The sequence below is a fragment of the Zootoca vivipara genome, chromosome 11 (assembly GCF_963506605.1).
Source record: "Zootoca vivipara chromosome 11, rZooViv1.1, whole genome shotgun sequence".
NCBI lineage: Eukaryota > Metazoa > Chordata > Lepidosauria > Squamata > Lacertidae > Zootoca > Zootoca vivipara.
The window spans coordinates 13,631,617-13,644,867 of record NC_083286.1 but is presented as its reverse complement, the minus strand read 5'-3'; the positions used below and the strand labels follow the sequence as shown (position 1 = coordinate 13,644,867).

The window sequence follows — 13,251 nt, the reverse complement described above, 5'->3', positions numbered from 1 at the left end:
CGAAGTTGATGTTGAAGAATCGTTGCTTCGACACTGGTGATCTTTGCTTCTTCCAGTACACTGGCATTAGTTCGCCTGTCTTCCCAAGTGATGTGCAAAAAATTTCAGAGACACCGTTGATGGAATCTTTTGAGGCGCTGGAGATGGCGTTAGTTGTCCACGTTTCACAAGCATACAGTAAGGTTGGTAATGCAATAGCTTTGTAAACAAGCAGTTTGGTTTCCCTGTGAATGTCGCAGTCCCCAAACACTTTGCACTTCGGTCACAGAGCTCAGCCGATGCTGGATTTCAGCATCACTGTTGGCCCTTGTGGGCCAGAAGCCAAGGAAGGGCTGAATGAGGTTAAAGTTAGTTCAGCCTTCTGTTCCCACAGTGTCCAACCACATGCATATAGGGCTTTTTTCACTTGTGATTCCCAGCAAAGTAGTACAGCCACACCTTGGAAGTTGAACAGAATCTGTTTTGGAAGTCCATTCGACTTCCAAAACGTTCAGAAACCAAAGTGCGGCTTCAGATTGCCTGCAGGAAGCTCCTGCAGGCAATCAGAAGCCAAGGAAGCCCCGTCGGATATTCGGCTTCCAAAAATAGTTTGCAAACCGGAACAGTCACTTCTGGGTTTGCGGCATTTGGGAGCCAAAACGTTCAAGAACTAAGCTGTTCGAAAACCAAGGTACGACTGTATTCAGAAGCATTCTGCCAACAGTAGATGAGGGAATGAAGGGGTATTGGACTCAACAGATGTCAACATGTTTTGTTTCGGGGCCTGCTGCTAGTAGAAACCACCGGTGGTAGATCTACACCCACTAAGCTTTCCATGGGTGTGCTGAGATCTGCCACAGATGTGCCTTCCCAGCAGCACTTTTCTCTGCTAGCAAAGGAACACTTCCACACCATCAAAATCCCCTCCAGCCAGTGGATCTGCAAGTTCAGATTGAACTCCCAAGGTGGTATACAATTCAAAGTAATGAATGTGGCAATCAATTAAAATGTATAGAATCTACCAAGGCCCAGCTGCCACACCTTGGGCCACAGAATGCAATGTTAATTTTAAGAACCTAATGGTGCTCCCATCACAATAATGTACCTACCTGGATGGAGAGGATAATACAGCTGTGGTCTCATAATAAAAGCTGGTAATACAGTGGCTGGAATTAAAGAGGAAAAGTGTGCAGAAGTATCATTCAGTGGAAAGTATGTACAACAAGTTGACAAGTTCACATGGTTTAAAAAGTTCAGTGAAGCTAGCAGGGCAAATGTTAAGTAATTTACAGGCTTGAAAGGTTATACTGTCACTATACAATAAATGCAATAAACTCGACAGCAGTCACTGCTTTATATAATTCTATAATTCAAAATTCAGGACACTGGGTGGAAGAGAATCTTGTTGAGCAGATCTTAGCTTGTTGAGGAAGCTCTTGACAGGTCTCCAGAGACTATAGACAAAATGAGGATATCAATTCAGACCTTGGCTGACATTGAATGATGGACGGAAGAAGAGTAGGTCACAGTGGTTCAGCAGTACTAAAGCAGAAAATAGCAAATAACTCTGAATCTAGACATGAATGTGTGGAAGGAAGGATAAAAGGAGGCAAGACTGTTTTTTTGGGGGAAAATACCTCAGCAAGCTTGCATAAGTTTTTCTTGGACAAAGGAGCAAAATTTATTGTCAGGGTTGTTTGTCACAAGACAGCTAAGGGAAAACACATGTCCTGTGTGGACGCCCTCCTTGATTATTAGCTCCAGGTAAGTTGATCCTGAGTTAAACATCCCTTGTGAAAATAGCATTGCACAAGTGCAAAGGGCGTCCTGGGCTGGTTGGCATGGATTGCATCATACTTCATATTGCCACAGCCTTAGACTGCCTCTGCAGTACATTATGTTTAACCAAGCCCTTCTTGAGTCATTCCAGACTTCTTGTTGCACTGATACAATACATTGCATCCGATCCAAAATTTTAGCATTATAGCTAGAAAGGGGGGGCGGGTGAGCAACAAAATACATCACACTATATTTGCAATTAGGAATTGCAATAGATGTACAATAAAACTGTAAAACGCTGGTCATTACCATGCCATCCTGAATGCTAAATTACTACAGTAGTAGTAACACACAGCAAATTAAGACTGATTAAATCAAATGAGCTAAATAGGATTGACACTATCATATTTTAATTAAGGAACTGGAATTGATTCAAGTTGGTTAATGACTAGCTCATACAGTTGACCACTTCATGAGCTTCTGTCATAACAGCATTAAATTATTGGCTGCAGTCTTGAACTCAATCAGCATTAGGATAAGCCTTGTTGAGTAATTAAGCTGGCCACTGAAAAAATTGGTGTATTTCAGACCCTCCGTGTCCCTCTTTTCCAGGGGCAGTCCAATTTACAGAAGCCACCCGTTTCTGATTTGATCCCAGAATGTCCCAGTTTTCCTTAGGACGTTCCTATTTTCATCGGAGAAACATTGGAGGGCATGGAATTATGTGGCCCACAAGCTAGGGAGATAAATGACTAGACAACCTTTAGAAGACATCTGAACGGTATAGGGAAGTTTTTAATGTTTAATGTTTTATGTATGTTGGAAGCCACCCAGAGTAGCTGATCAGCGGGGTATTAATAATCATAATGGAATCTAGACAGTGGTTTTCAACCAGTGTGCTGTGGCCCCCTGGGGTGCCTTGAATTTTGGTAAGGGGTGCCACGGGCGACATTGGCCTCTGCCCCCTTTCCTTCCCTCCCTCCTATAATGCCCTCTTGCATCTCTGCCTTCCAAAGGCTTGCACAGCTGTTTATTGCAGCAGCCCAGGGTACAAGCTCCCCAGGGGAATGGTGCCTCTGGGGCTGGCCAGGGGGTGCTCCCCAAACCCGTGGGGCAGTGCAAGGCGGCACCTCTCTTTGGAGCAAGGAGGGCAGCTTAGAGACCAGGGGTGGTGGCAGCGGCTGCCCAGAGGAGGCTGAGGGAACCCTCCCCAAGGGAGGGTGTTTTAAAAAGAGCGAGAGGCTGCCCGCTCTGCAGGCAAGGGGTGGCATAACTGCCCCACAGGGGTGCCACAAAAAGAATGTAGTTGGTCAAGGGCAGGGGCGGATTTAGGTGTGATGAGGCCCTAAGCTACTGAAGGTAATGGGGCCCTTTATATGTCCACCTGTCCTTTGCCAACAACAAACTGTCGCTGTTTTTGGTGTTGAAATTATGCTATATGGTAATTTATGGACCTCATAGGTATCTTTAGGTATCTAAAGCCATTTGCACATGCAGAATGTAGGCACCCTATATCTAGAAATGAGCAAACCAGTGTTGTTTTAGGCTAGCAGGCGGGGCCCATGACTTCCATCACAGGAGCCCACACAACACAAAACACTGTTGCGGTATGTAGGATTTATTTTGTTTTTCATCTTTTTTTTTGGAAATGTACATCCAGTTTTTTTCCCTTTAATTCCCCCCCCCCCAAGACCACTGCCCTAAGCTATAGCTTGTTTAGCTTATACGTAAATCCGGCACTGGCAGGGGAGCCATGAACCCCCAAAGTCGAAAACCTCTGGAAAAAATAGGGCGTTCGTTCTTATTTTCATCAGGGAAATGTTGGGAGGGATTTAAAACACTTGACTGGCCAAAACCCCAAAGTGGCACAGCCTCTCTCTCTTTTTTGGGGGGGGGGGCGCGCGGCTGGTGCTGGCATCTGCTTGGCGTGGTATAATTATTCGCCGGCAGATGGAAACCACAAGAGCAGAGGAAAGGAGGGAAGGTGCATTTCCACCCCATCCCGATTTTCCCCTCAGAATGCCAGGCTGCAGCAGCAGCAGCAGCTATAGCCCTGCTTCCCCGCGGCCACCGCCTCTAAGCACCGTCACTGGCCACCTCAGATTTCCCCCCCCCTCTCTCTACAGTGCAAGCCGCCCGCCCGTATCCTTCCGCCCCAGCCAGCACAACGCGCGTGGATTGCGTGGGGTGAAGGAGAGACGACGGAGCGGCTCCTGGCGAGGCGATAACGGGGACGCGGCCTGAGGGCGGGCGCGGAAGGCTCGAGGGGAAGCGAAGCCACCTGCGCGCTCCGCCCCGGCCAGGCGAGTCGAGGCAGGGCTGGCTCCCATGGTGAGGAGGAGGAGGAGCAGGAGCCGCGATTGGGAGCCGCCGGCGCGCCCCGTCTGGCCGGGAGGCGGCAGCAGCAGCAGCAGGAGGAGGAGCAGCAGCGGAGGCGCGGAACTGGAGCGGCTGCCCGCGAACATGGCGGCGACGGAGCAGCAGCAGCAGCCCCCCTTGATGGAAGGCTCCGTCGGCGGCTCGTCTCCCGGCTCCGTGCCGGTGCTGTTCTGCTTCTCGGTGTTCGCCAGGCCTTCGGCGGTGCCGCACGGCTCGGGCTACGAGGTGCTGATCCAGAAGTTCCTGAGCCTCTACGGCGACCAGCTGGACATGCACCGCAAGTTCGTGGTGCAGCTGTTCTCCGACGAGTGGAGCCAGTACATCGACCTGCCCAAAGGGTTCCTGGTGGGCGAGCGGTGCAAAGTGCGCCTCGTGCCGCTGCAGATACAGGTGGGCGCGGGGGGGGGGAGCCGGGAGGGGGAGGAGCGGGGCGAGCCTTGCGCCCCCAGACCCATTTCTTTGCGCTGGGGGGTGGCAGCGCGGGGTTGGGCACCTTGTGGGTCTCCCCTTCTCACGGATCCTTCGCCCCCACCATCCTCTGCCGTTTGCAGGAGAACTCTCCCGGCTGGCACCATGCTGGTTCCCTGCCGCCCAAACATGCGGGACAAACTCCAGGTCTGCCTCCTGGCCAGAGGGAAATGCATAAATCTCTCTCTCTCTCTCGCATTCCTTTTCTCTTATAAACAGCTGTCAGGTGCATGTCTGAAGTGTGTAGTGACATAGGCGTAGCAGAGGGGGGCAGCTTCCCCCCCATCAAGTAAAACAATAGAAATACTCAGTGCTTTTTTTCTTAAAGAAATATGTAGGAGTACCGGTACTCTCATTTACCTATTGATATTGAAATACTCGTTGAGGCCAAACTTGGATTCACAAAATGTTTAGGGGTATGTGTACCCCTGCATACCCCCCCAAATAAATCCTGGCTACCCCCATGTGTAGTGATCCTTACCACCAACCTTAGAGGGTAGGCCAATGCAAGCGTGGTGCTTGCAGACCCTATTTTCCCAGTGTCCATATTTTCCAGGGACGGACCTAGATTTACAGAAACCATCCCGGTTTCTGATTTGATCCCGGACGGTCTCGCTTTTCCTTAGGACGCCCCTATTTTCATTGGAGGGTATGGTAGGACAACCCTTTTTTAATCAGCTAAATGTTGGAGGGTATGGAGTTCTGCAACCCCCGAGCCAAGGAGATAAGTAACTAGACAACCTTTAGAAGACATCTGAAGGCAGCCTTGTATAGGGAAGTTTTTTTAAATGTTTAATGTTTTATTAGGTTTTTACATGAGTAGGAAACTGCCCAGAGTGGCTGGGGCAACCTAGTCAGATGGGTGTGTGTGTAAAAATATATTATTTTTATCATCATCATGGAATAGGACTTCCCTATTTTCATCAGAGAAATGTTGGTATGTGCTTGGGTAGCAGAGACAAAAAGAGAGGAGGGCTTTCCTCCTAGAGCCTTGTAAGATGTTTGTGGCTCAGGCAAGATGTGAAGCGGGGCTCTATTGCACAGCCCAACAGGTAATTTGGTCCAAAGCATTTTTAATTTTAAGACCGTGCCACCCAGTGATTTCAGTGGGGCTTGCTTCCATCTCCTCATTTAAAATACTGGCCAGAGTAGCAAGAAATCCCCTGGAGATGGGAGGAGAAATCGGATTCTTCCCACCTCCAGAAGGCAGGAGAATGATGTTGGCTGGTGAAGCCTGACTCTCCTGACACGTCTCAACTTTAGCTTACTCAATTTTGATGAGGGTAAGGATTTCCTCATCCAACCCCAACAGAGAATTGGGAGTGCCTTTTACCAAACCCAGCTGATAATCCAGGGATGAAGTGCCCCCCCCCCCCGCCCCAGAAAGCCAGAAATGAACTCAAAGGCAATAAGAAGAAAAGCCTTCTTTTGGACTGATGTTATCCTGAAGCTGGCAAGGAAAGTATTCTCAGTCCAAAATTAAAGTAAGAGTTTGCAGATTTATGAAAGGGTATTTGGAAATGCATTAAATTTGAACTAGGTATGTGAGACTAGTTACATAAAAAAATCTACGCAAAGCATCCACTTGGAAACATAGCTGAGTGGAGGATACATCTCTAGAAAGCAAGGGTGTAAGGGCATGTAACCTCAGGAGAATGCAGGGAACTTTCATCCACCACCACAGTATACAAGTACAAACTGTACATGGAATAATGCCTCTTTGTCAGTTAGTGAATGTGTTTTGAGGAACAATAACAGCCTGATCTTGTGCAGAGTCAGGCACCATATTATTTAAAAAACAGACTAGTTTAAACATATCGCTTCGGATCACTTGCACTTATGGTAACTATCCCACAAATTTGCTCAAAATAGAGGTGCAAGCACTCATTTCCTCTATTTGTCCCTACCCAATTTTGATCAGTATAAGGCATTCCCATCCTGTTACGGCTGTGAGCTGTAAGTCCCAGTAACAATCAATAGTGTGCTGCTGCTCATGAACTGGAGGCTGAATTGAAAGATGCCGAACAGTCTTGAGTGTAGGAGACCATGCTAAACATTTGTTTTATTGGTTTGCTGTCCTTACCTTGATAGCACACATTAGCCCAGTTCAGACATTACATTAAAACCGTAGTTTGAAACAAGTTCTCAGGGTGCTCCTGCTGCTGCTCTGTCTGACTTGTCCTTTGAACTGAGGCTTGTAGTTTGTTTCTCTTCAGATAAACCACAAGGTTTATTCTGGGCCTGTTGCTTATGGTTTGTTTGAGGGAAATAAGCCACAAACCTGTGTTTTGACATTGCAAGAAGTCATGCTGGCTTGCTTTGTCTGCAGTGCGATAGGAACAGGGGGAAGCAGTGCCAGGGATTTTTTGAGCAGCAGGCACCAGCTTGCCTCTCATTTATGACAAACCATAGTTTCTTCTAAACTTTAGATAAATGTGATGTACAAACTGTGCCAGTATGCACAAAAAGGGTACTTGGAAGGGTGTTAAAGTTAAGCCATACTGCATTTAATGATGTTGAGTCAGCTCCAGCTTAAACTTTCATCTTTTAAGCAACTTTACGTATGCTTATCACGGACATAAAATAATTCCCAAGTAGTTGCTCACGCTGCTGAAAAATTACGAGTGCAGTCCGGAGAGCCATTTCCACTAACATAAGGGAGGTGAGTTTTGATTTCTTCTAGCTGCAGCCCCTGGGAAGGTGCAAGGGGCTGCAGTGAGATGGAAGAGCTTGGAAAGCCCCATTGCATGAGCAGAATATTGCTCACAGTTCCCTGGATTCCATCCTATGTTTTAGAAACAAAAGAAGCTGTCTTTACAGCAACTCGGACAATTGGTTTACCTAGTTGGGTATTGACTAGCTGTAGATCGCCAGGGTTTGAAACAGGAGTCTTTCCAAAAACTGCTGAAGGTTGACCTTCTGCACGCAAAACGTGAGTTCTTCTATCAAGCTGCAACCCTTCTCCTTAAATAGACATACATTAGAATGTGTGAGTTTAAAATTATGCATAGGGGTTAACATGGTTGTATTAGTATGGGTCAGCAGAGAGTCTTCCCATATTCAGAGTGACATTAGTAAGGATAAAGACTAACAACACTTTAAAGAATGGTGAAGATGGTTTTAGAGTGCTATCTCTACCCTCCTTCAGTTCTGTGTCCTGTGCTAGCTTCGGGGAAATAAAAAACTTGTTTTGCAGATTTTCAGAGAGAAGCCTTCTGCATTGAGTGCCTTTTTTGCATTTAAACTTTTTGTTTGGGGGGACACACACACATGATTTTCATTATGGTAAAGGGTGTGTGTGTCTGTGTGTCTGTGTGTGCTACTTCAAAAGAGCAACTTTAAGAAAGGATTCAGTCTGCCTGGGGCAGCTCTTTAGAGTGGGGAACAATTTTCCAGTCCTAGTAGTCTGAATGTAAATAGTGAAGTTGGGATCACATAATAGGGGAAGAACCCACTGTGATTCACTTTAGGATGCTGTTTTTTACTTATTTTTTAAAATTAAGCTTTTAATTTATCAAGTATAATATTTTGCAATACGTCATGTTCGGTGTTGCTGTATTTACAAATCTGTGTCGATGCCTGTTACCTTTATCTTGAAACGTGTTTAGATTGCACATACTGCATGACAGGGATATTTCAGCAGATAATGACTGGGATCCAAAGAATTGTGTAACCAGTTCAACACACTTGAAGGAGCTTTTGATTTTTATTTTTCTTCTTGTTGCTACATCTTGGTTTTGAAACGGAGGATTTGTGAGTTGACTATTTGACATGGGGGCATGCTGTTCAAAGAAAAAAAAGTCCAATATCCTGCTGAACACACCTAGCCCTTTGGGCTCACCTAAAGTGGGTATTTGGCTCCTAGCCAATGTAAAATATTTCCCCTCAAATAGGACTTGTTTGACCTGTGATTTCTGATTTTTCCTTTCTTTCAGTTAACTACATTGGGCAACCTCACACCTTCAAGCACTGTGTTTTTCTGTTGTGATATGCAAGAGAGATTTAGACCTGCTATCAAGTATTTCGGAGATATCATCAGTGTAGGCCAACGATTAGTAAGTTTATTTGGTTTCTTGGTATAACATACCTTGTTTCTAATCTTATCAGCTGCTGCTGCTGTATAATTTTTATTGTTATGGACTATTTTATTGCTTAAATAAAAGTTTAATTCTTGTGTGGTCTTTTTCCATTTGCAGCTTCAAGGTGCACGGATTTTAGGAATCCCAGTTATTGTAACGGAACAGTATCCTAAAGGTCTTGGAAGCACAGTGCAAGAAATAGATTTAACTGCAGCTAAACTTGTCTTACCAAAAACAAAGTTTTCTATGGTATTGCCTGAAGTTGAGTCTGCAATAGCAGAGATTCCTGGAGTTCGCAGTGTTGTTTTATTTGGGGTAGAAGTAAGTACTACATTCATAACTTGCCTATAGACTTTCTGCAGAAGTATTAATATTTAGATAAAAGTGACATTTTCGTATTTTTTAGTGTTACGACAATAATCCTATAAAATATTTATATAGAGAAGAACAGATATATGTAAACCAGTAAGTTATTCCATAATAGAACAAATAGGCTACATGCTATCTGTAAATATAACTTGCCAAACTTGCTCTAATCACTTATATACAAAATAAAAAAAATCCTTCAGTAGCACCTTAAAGACCAACTAAGTTTTTATTTTGGTATGAGCTTTCGTGTGCATGCATCTGAAGAAGTGAAGTTGGTCTTTAAGGTGCTACTGAAGGAATTTTTTTATTTTGCTTCGACTCAGACCAACACGGCTACCCACCTGTAACTACACTTATATACACTTATATTCGGAACATTTTGTCTAACTGTCTGGAAAACAAATAGACAAACAGCTAGCTTGTCCTGAAGTCATTGATATTCTGTTTATGTGATAGACGATGAAGTTAATTTTTGTTTTTCTCCAAGACTCATGTCTGCATCCAACAGACAGCTCTGGAATTGGTAGGCAGAGGTCTCGAAGTTCACATTGTGGCTGATGCAACGTCTTCAAGAAGTATGATGGACAGAATGTTTGCCCTAGAGGTAACTACTTTGAGATGGGGATGTATATGAGATTGATCTTTTTAATTGTTACAAGACGGGCATAACCACTAACTTTCTGATAGACTTTAGGATTCATACTACTGTACATGGAAGAGAAGTGGGAACCATATTGTAACCAAAAATGGTAGAAAATCCAATGAAATCCATATGTCTTGCTTATTTTGTCCAAGTCATGCAGTTTGGGGATATCTAGGAGCATAGCTGCCAAGTTTTCCCTTTTCTCGCGAGGAAGCCTATTCAGCATAAGGGAAAATCCCTTTTAAAAAGGGATAACTTGGCAGCTATGTCTAGGAGTTGCCATCTTTACCTGCATTCAGGAAACATGTAAAGTTTTATCTAAGCTTTTTTATAAGCTTACTTATCTAAGCTTTTGGCTGATTGTTTTGTACACTACTGTTTTTAACTACTAAGCTTTAATATTAAGACTGGACCAGCAATGGAGAAAAGCTCAATAAGAAATTGTTTTTGGAAGTTTGTGTGGGGGAGTAGATCAGCATCCCATCAAGAATAGTTTTTGATTTAGGGAATTCTGCCATAGCAGGATGGATGGGTTACAATAGATGTGTTTTTCCAGACTTTCTGTCTCAACTGCCGATCTAATAGTGTTACTATAAAAATTCCTTTCTGTACCACAACTGACTCATCCTAGCATTAAAATAATCAACCCTCTCCTATTCTTCACTGTATCATCCCTAGGGTGCAATCCTATGCACAGTTAACGATAAGTAATTCTGCTGTTTTCAATGGGTTACTCAGACATAAGTATTTATAGGACTGCTGTCATAAAGTATTAATAAAAGCTTCTATGATTTTCTGTTTGGGTACAAAACATTCAACTGCTGTAATAAAAATCATTGAAACTAAATATTATTAAGATATGTTGTTTAATCATCTTACTATTAGAACTGAACTGTCCAGCTATACCAAAAACAAAATGCCAAACTTTCCCCCCTAACTTTCCTTTCAATGAGGAAATTGTTGTTTCTCCATCATAAGCATTGCGCCCCCGACCACATGACTAAGTTATGTCCATTAATTTTAAACAGGTCTACACTAAATAATACTAATTTCTTATCCTCCCGCTTGCAGAGAGCAATTTTTATATGTAACGGCAAATGTTTCTGCCTAATTCTCAGTGCAAAGCCATTTGCCCTTACGTTTTCTAATATATACTGGACAACAGTCATGTTCTTATAGAGGCAGTGGTATTGTGGTTGAAAAGTTACTCACTAGGTACGCAGCATATACTCACCCCAGCTGTCTTCTTTTGCTCTTTTTTTAGCGTCTTGCTCGCACCGGGATTATCGTTACCACTAGTGAAGCTATATTGCTGCAGCTAATAGCTGACAAAGACCACCCCAAATTCAAAGAAATCCAGAACCTCATTAAGGCAAGTGCTCCTGAGTCAGGGCTCCTCTCCAAAGTATAAAAGACGACATTCTTGAAAGACCATTGGTAATGGAGAGTCAAAGATGTAAACTTTCTCACTCGCGTGCACACACACAGACACACACATACACATCACCTGCAACTTGATGTAATTGTGCTTGCCTTAGCAGAATTTGTTTGGTTATGCTGTTCAGGTGCGAGTGTATTCTGTTAGTCACAGTTGTCCCAAGGCTCTGGGTACCATAGGATCATTTTTGTTGTCAAACAAACTTTAAAACAGAGGTGCCTGTTTGTCTCTACTGTACCCACTGATTGTAACACAGTTCAGAAAAGTGCATATTTTTTGTGAAACCTCGATTGTGCAAATGTACTTTGGAATTGTTTTACTTTTTGTACTAATAATACAATGACATAGATAAATGTGATACATAATGTTTTGCCATTCTGCGAATAGAATCATATTTTAAATAAAAGATAAATATATATATATACTTTGGGTGGGGTGGGGGTGGGGGGGAAATGCTGCTTTATAGTCAGATGAACAAGCTAAGGGAACAGGCAATATAGATGTAGTACTTTAGAAGGTAGCTTAGCAAAGCTGATTCTTGATTATCCAAGACTTTATTACTAAATGGTGTTACAAAGTCCTTTCTAACTGGAAAAAAAGTCTGCAGGTTGATGCTCCCTTTAAAATAAAGAGCAATTCTGTCAGCTTGTTAATGGGAATATGTGAGTGACAGATGACACCGAAGTGAGTGACATTAATTCACTTGTAGACAGTTCAAACTAAGATGCTCAAACTCTTCATTTCCAAGTACTGTACTAAAATAAATTTTTTTTCTGGATGCGTTGGGGGATTTATTTTTAATCCCTGTATGCCTAGATTTAATGAACTCCATCTGGCTTCTGCATTAGTTCAAGCAAGCTTGGGGGGGGGATCAGCTTCTTCAGTTTTATGCAGTATTCTTCAATATAGATGCTAAATAGGCTTTAAAAGGAGTCTGGTGTAATAGTATATTTTGAAAAAGACATCTATAATTTTATAGCTGGAAGTAAATTTGAATAACAGTGTCCTTAATACAGGCCAATTAATTCATGTTAGAACCAAGTTCAAATTGTTCTAGGATTTGTATAAAGTATGTTTGTGGCTTTATAGGAATATATTTTGCAATACTGATGTGTGTTTTTTAAAGAAACAAAAACCATGCATTGATGGAAAGTTCTTAAATTTCCGACAAACATTAACTCTTAAAATGGTCGTGGTATGTTCAAATAAATGCAAATGTTTACTGTGTCTTGTTGTGATATAAAACTTCAGTCTTCATTCTACACTTCCTTTTATTGTGTTTTCAAAAGTCTTATTCTATCTGTGGAGGGAAGCATGTGGATGAAAGCAATTTGTTTTTCATTTTCTACAAAACAAAACGAAAACAACTTGTCACAGTTTAGAACAAGCACAAGATGTGACTGGAGACAAAAGACGAAAGAGTTGAAGAAATCACTGGCCCACATTAGTGACCTACTTTTTTATGTCTTATTATTAGTGCTGTCAAGCAGGGAAAAGTATAAAGGAACAGCTGTCAAAGAGCAGCAACAGCCCAACAAAATTCGAACGAAACTGAAAACATATCTTAACATATTACACCATATACCAGACACATCTTTAGACAAATATTTGATTGTCTAGTTCAAATCAATCACTGATGCAATCTATTGTTAGGTATGCCCTAGATAGTGCTCATGACCTGCAGGATTTTATATTCCATCCAACCAAACAACAGACACCTATGCCAAATCACATTTTTGCCTGTGGAAAGTTGCCTCAGAAAAGCATTTCGATTGAGAAACACACACCATTGTGCTGCTGGACCAATATGCAGATAACGTTTGCATCCCTGCTCCACAAATCCCATTAAAAAAAAAATCATAAACATTCCATGTTATCACAGGACTTAATGGCTCTGTGTGGGGAGACAGGAAGGTGGCAGTTTTTAGGCTATTTATATACAGTATAAATCTCTTCTTTCACTGCTGAGGAAAAGGGTTGTTGCTAACAGTTTTTTGTGGATCTTAACTGTCGGTTTTACAATTTTGTAAGATCTCAAGCCATATTGATAAAAACCTTAAGCTGTTCCTTACCTGGAATAAGGGATAAACCATTGCAGAATGCAATGTCCGAAATAC

At 42.8% G+C, this 13,251-nt stretch overlaps 1 protein-coding gene across 1 annotated transcript; it reads left to right on the top strand.

The window, feature by feature from the left end:
* The first annotated feature begins 3,963 nt into the window (after nt 1-3,963).
* Nucleotides 3,964-11,558, top strand: ISOC1 (isochorismatase domain containing 1). Its single transcript, XM_035100233.2, has 5 exons — nt 3,964-4,527; nt 8,541-8,660; nt 8,802-9,005; nt 9,541-9,657; nt 10,961-11,558. Exons 1-5 carry the CDS (start codon nt 4,087-4,089, stop codon nt 11,105-11,107), a joined length of 1,029 nt encoding a protein of 342 aa, XP_034956124.1. The 5' UTR covers nt 3,964-4,086; the 3' UTR covers nt 11,108-11,558.
* The last annotated feature ends 1,693 nt before the right edge of the window (nt 11,559-13,251 follow it).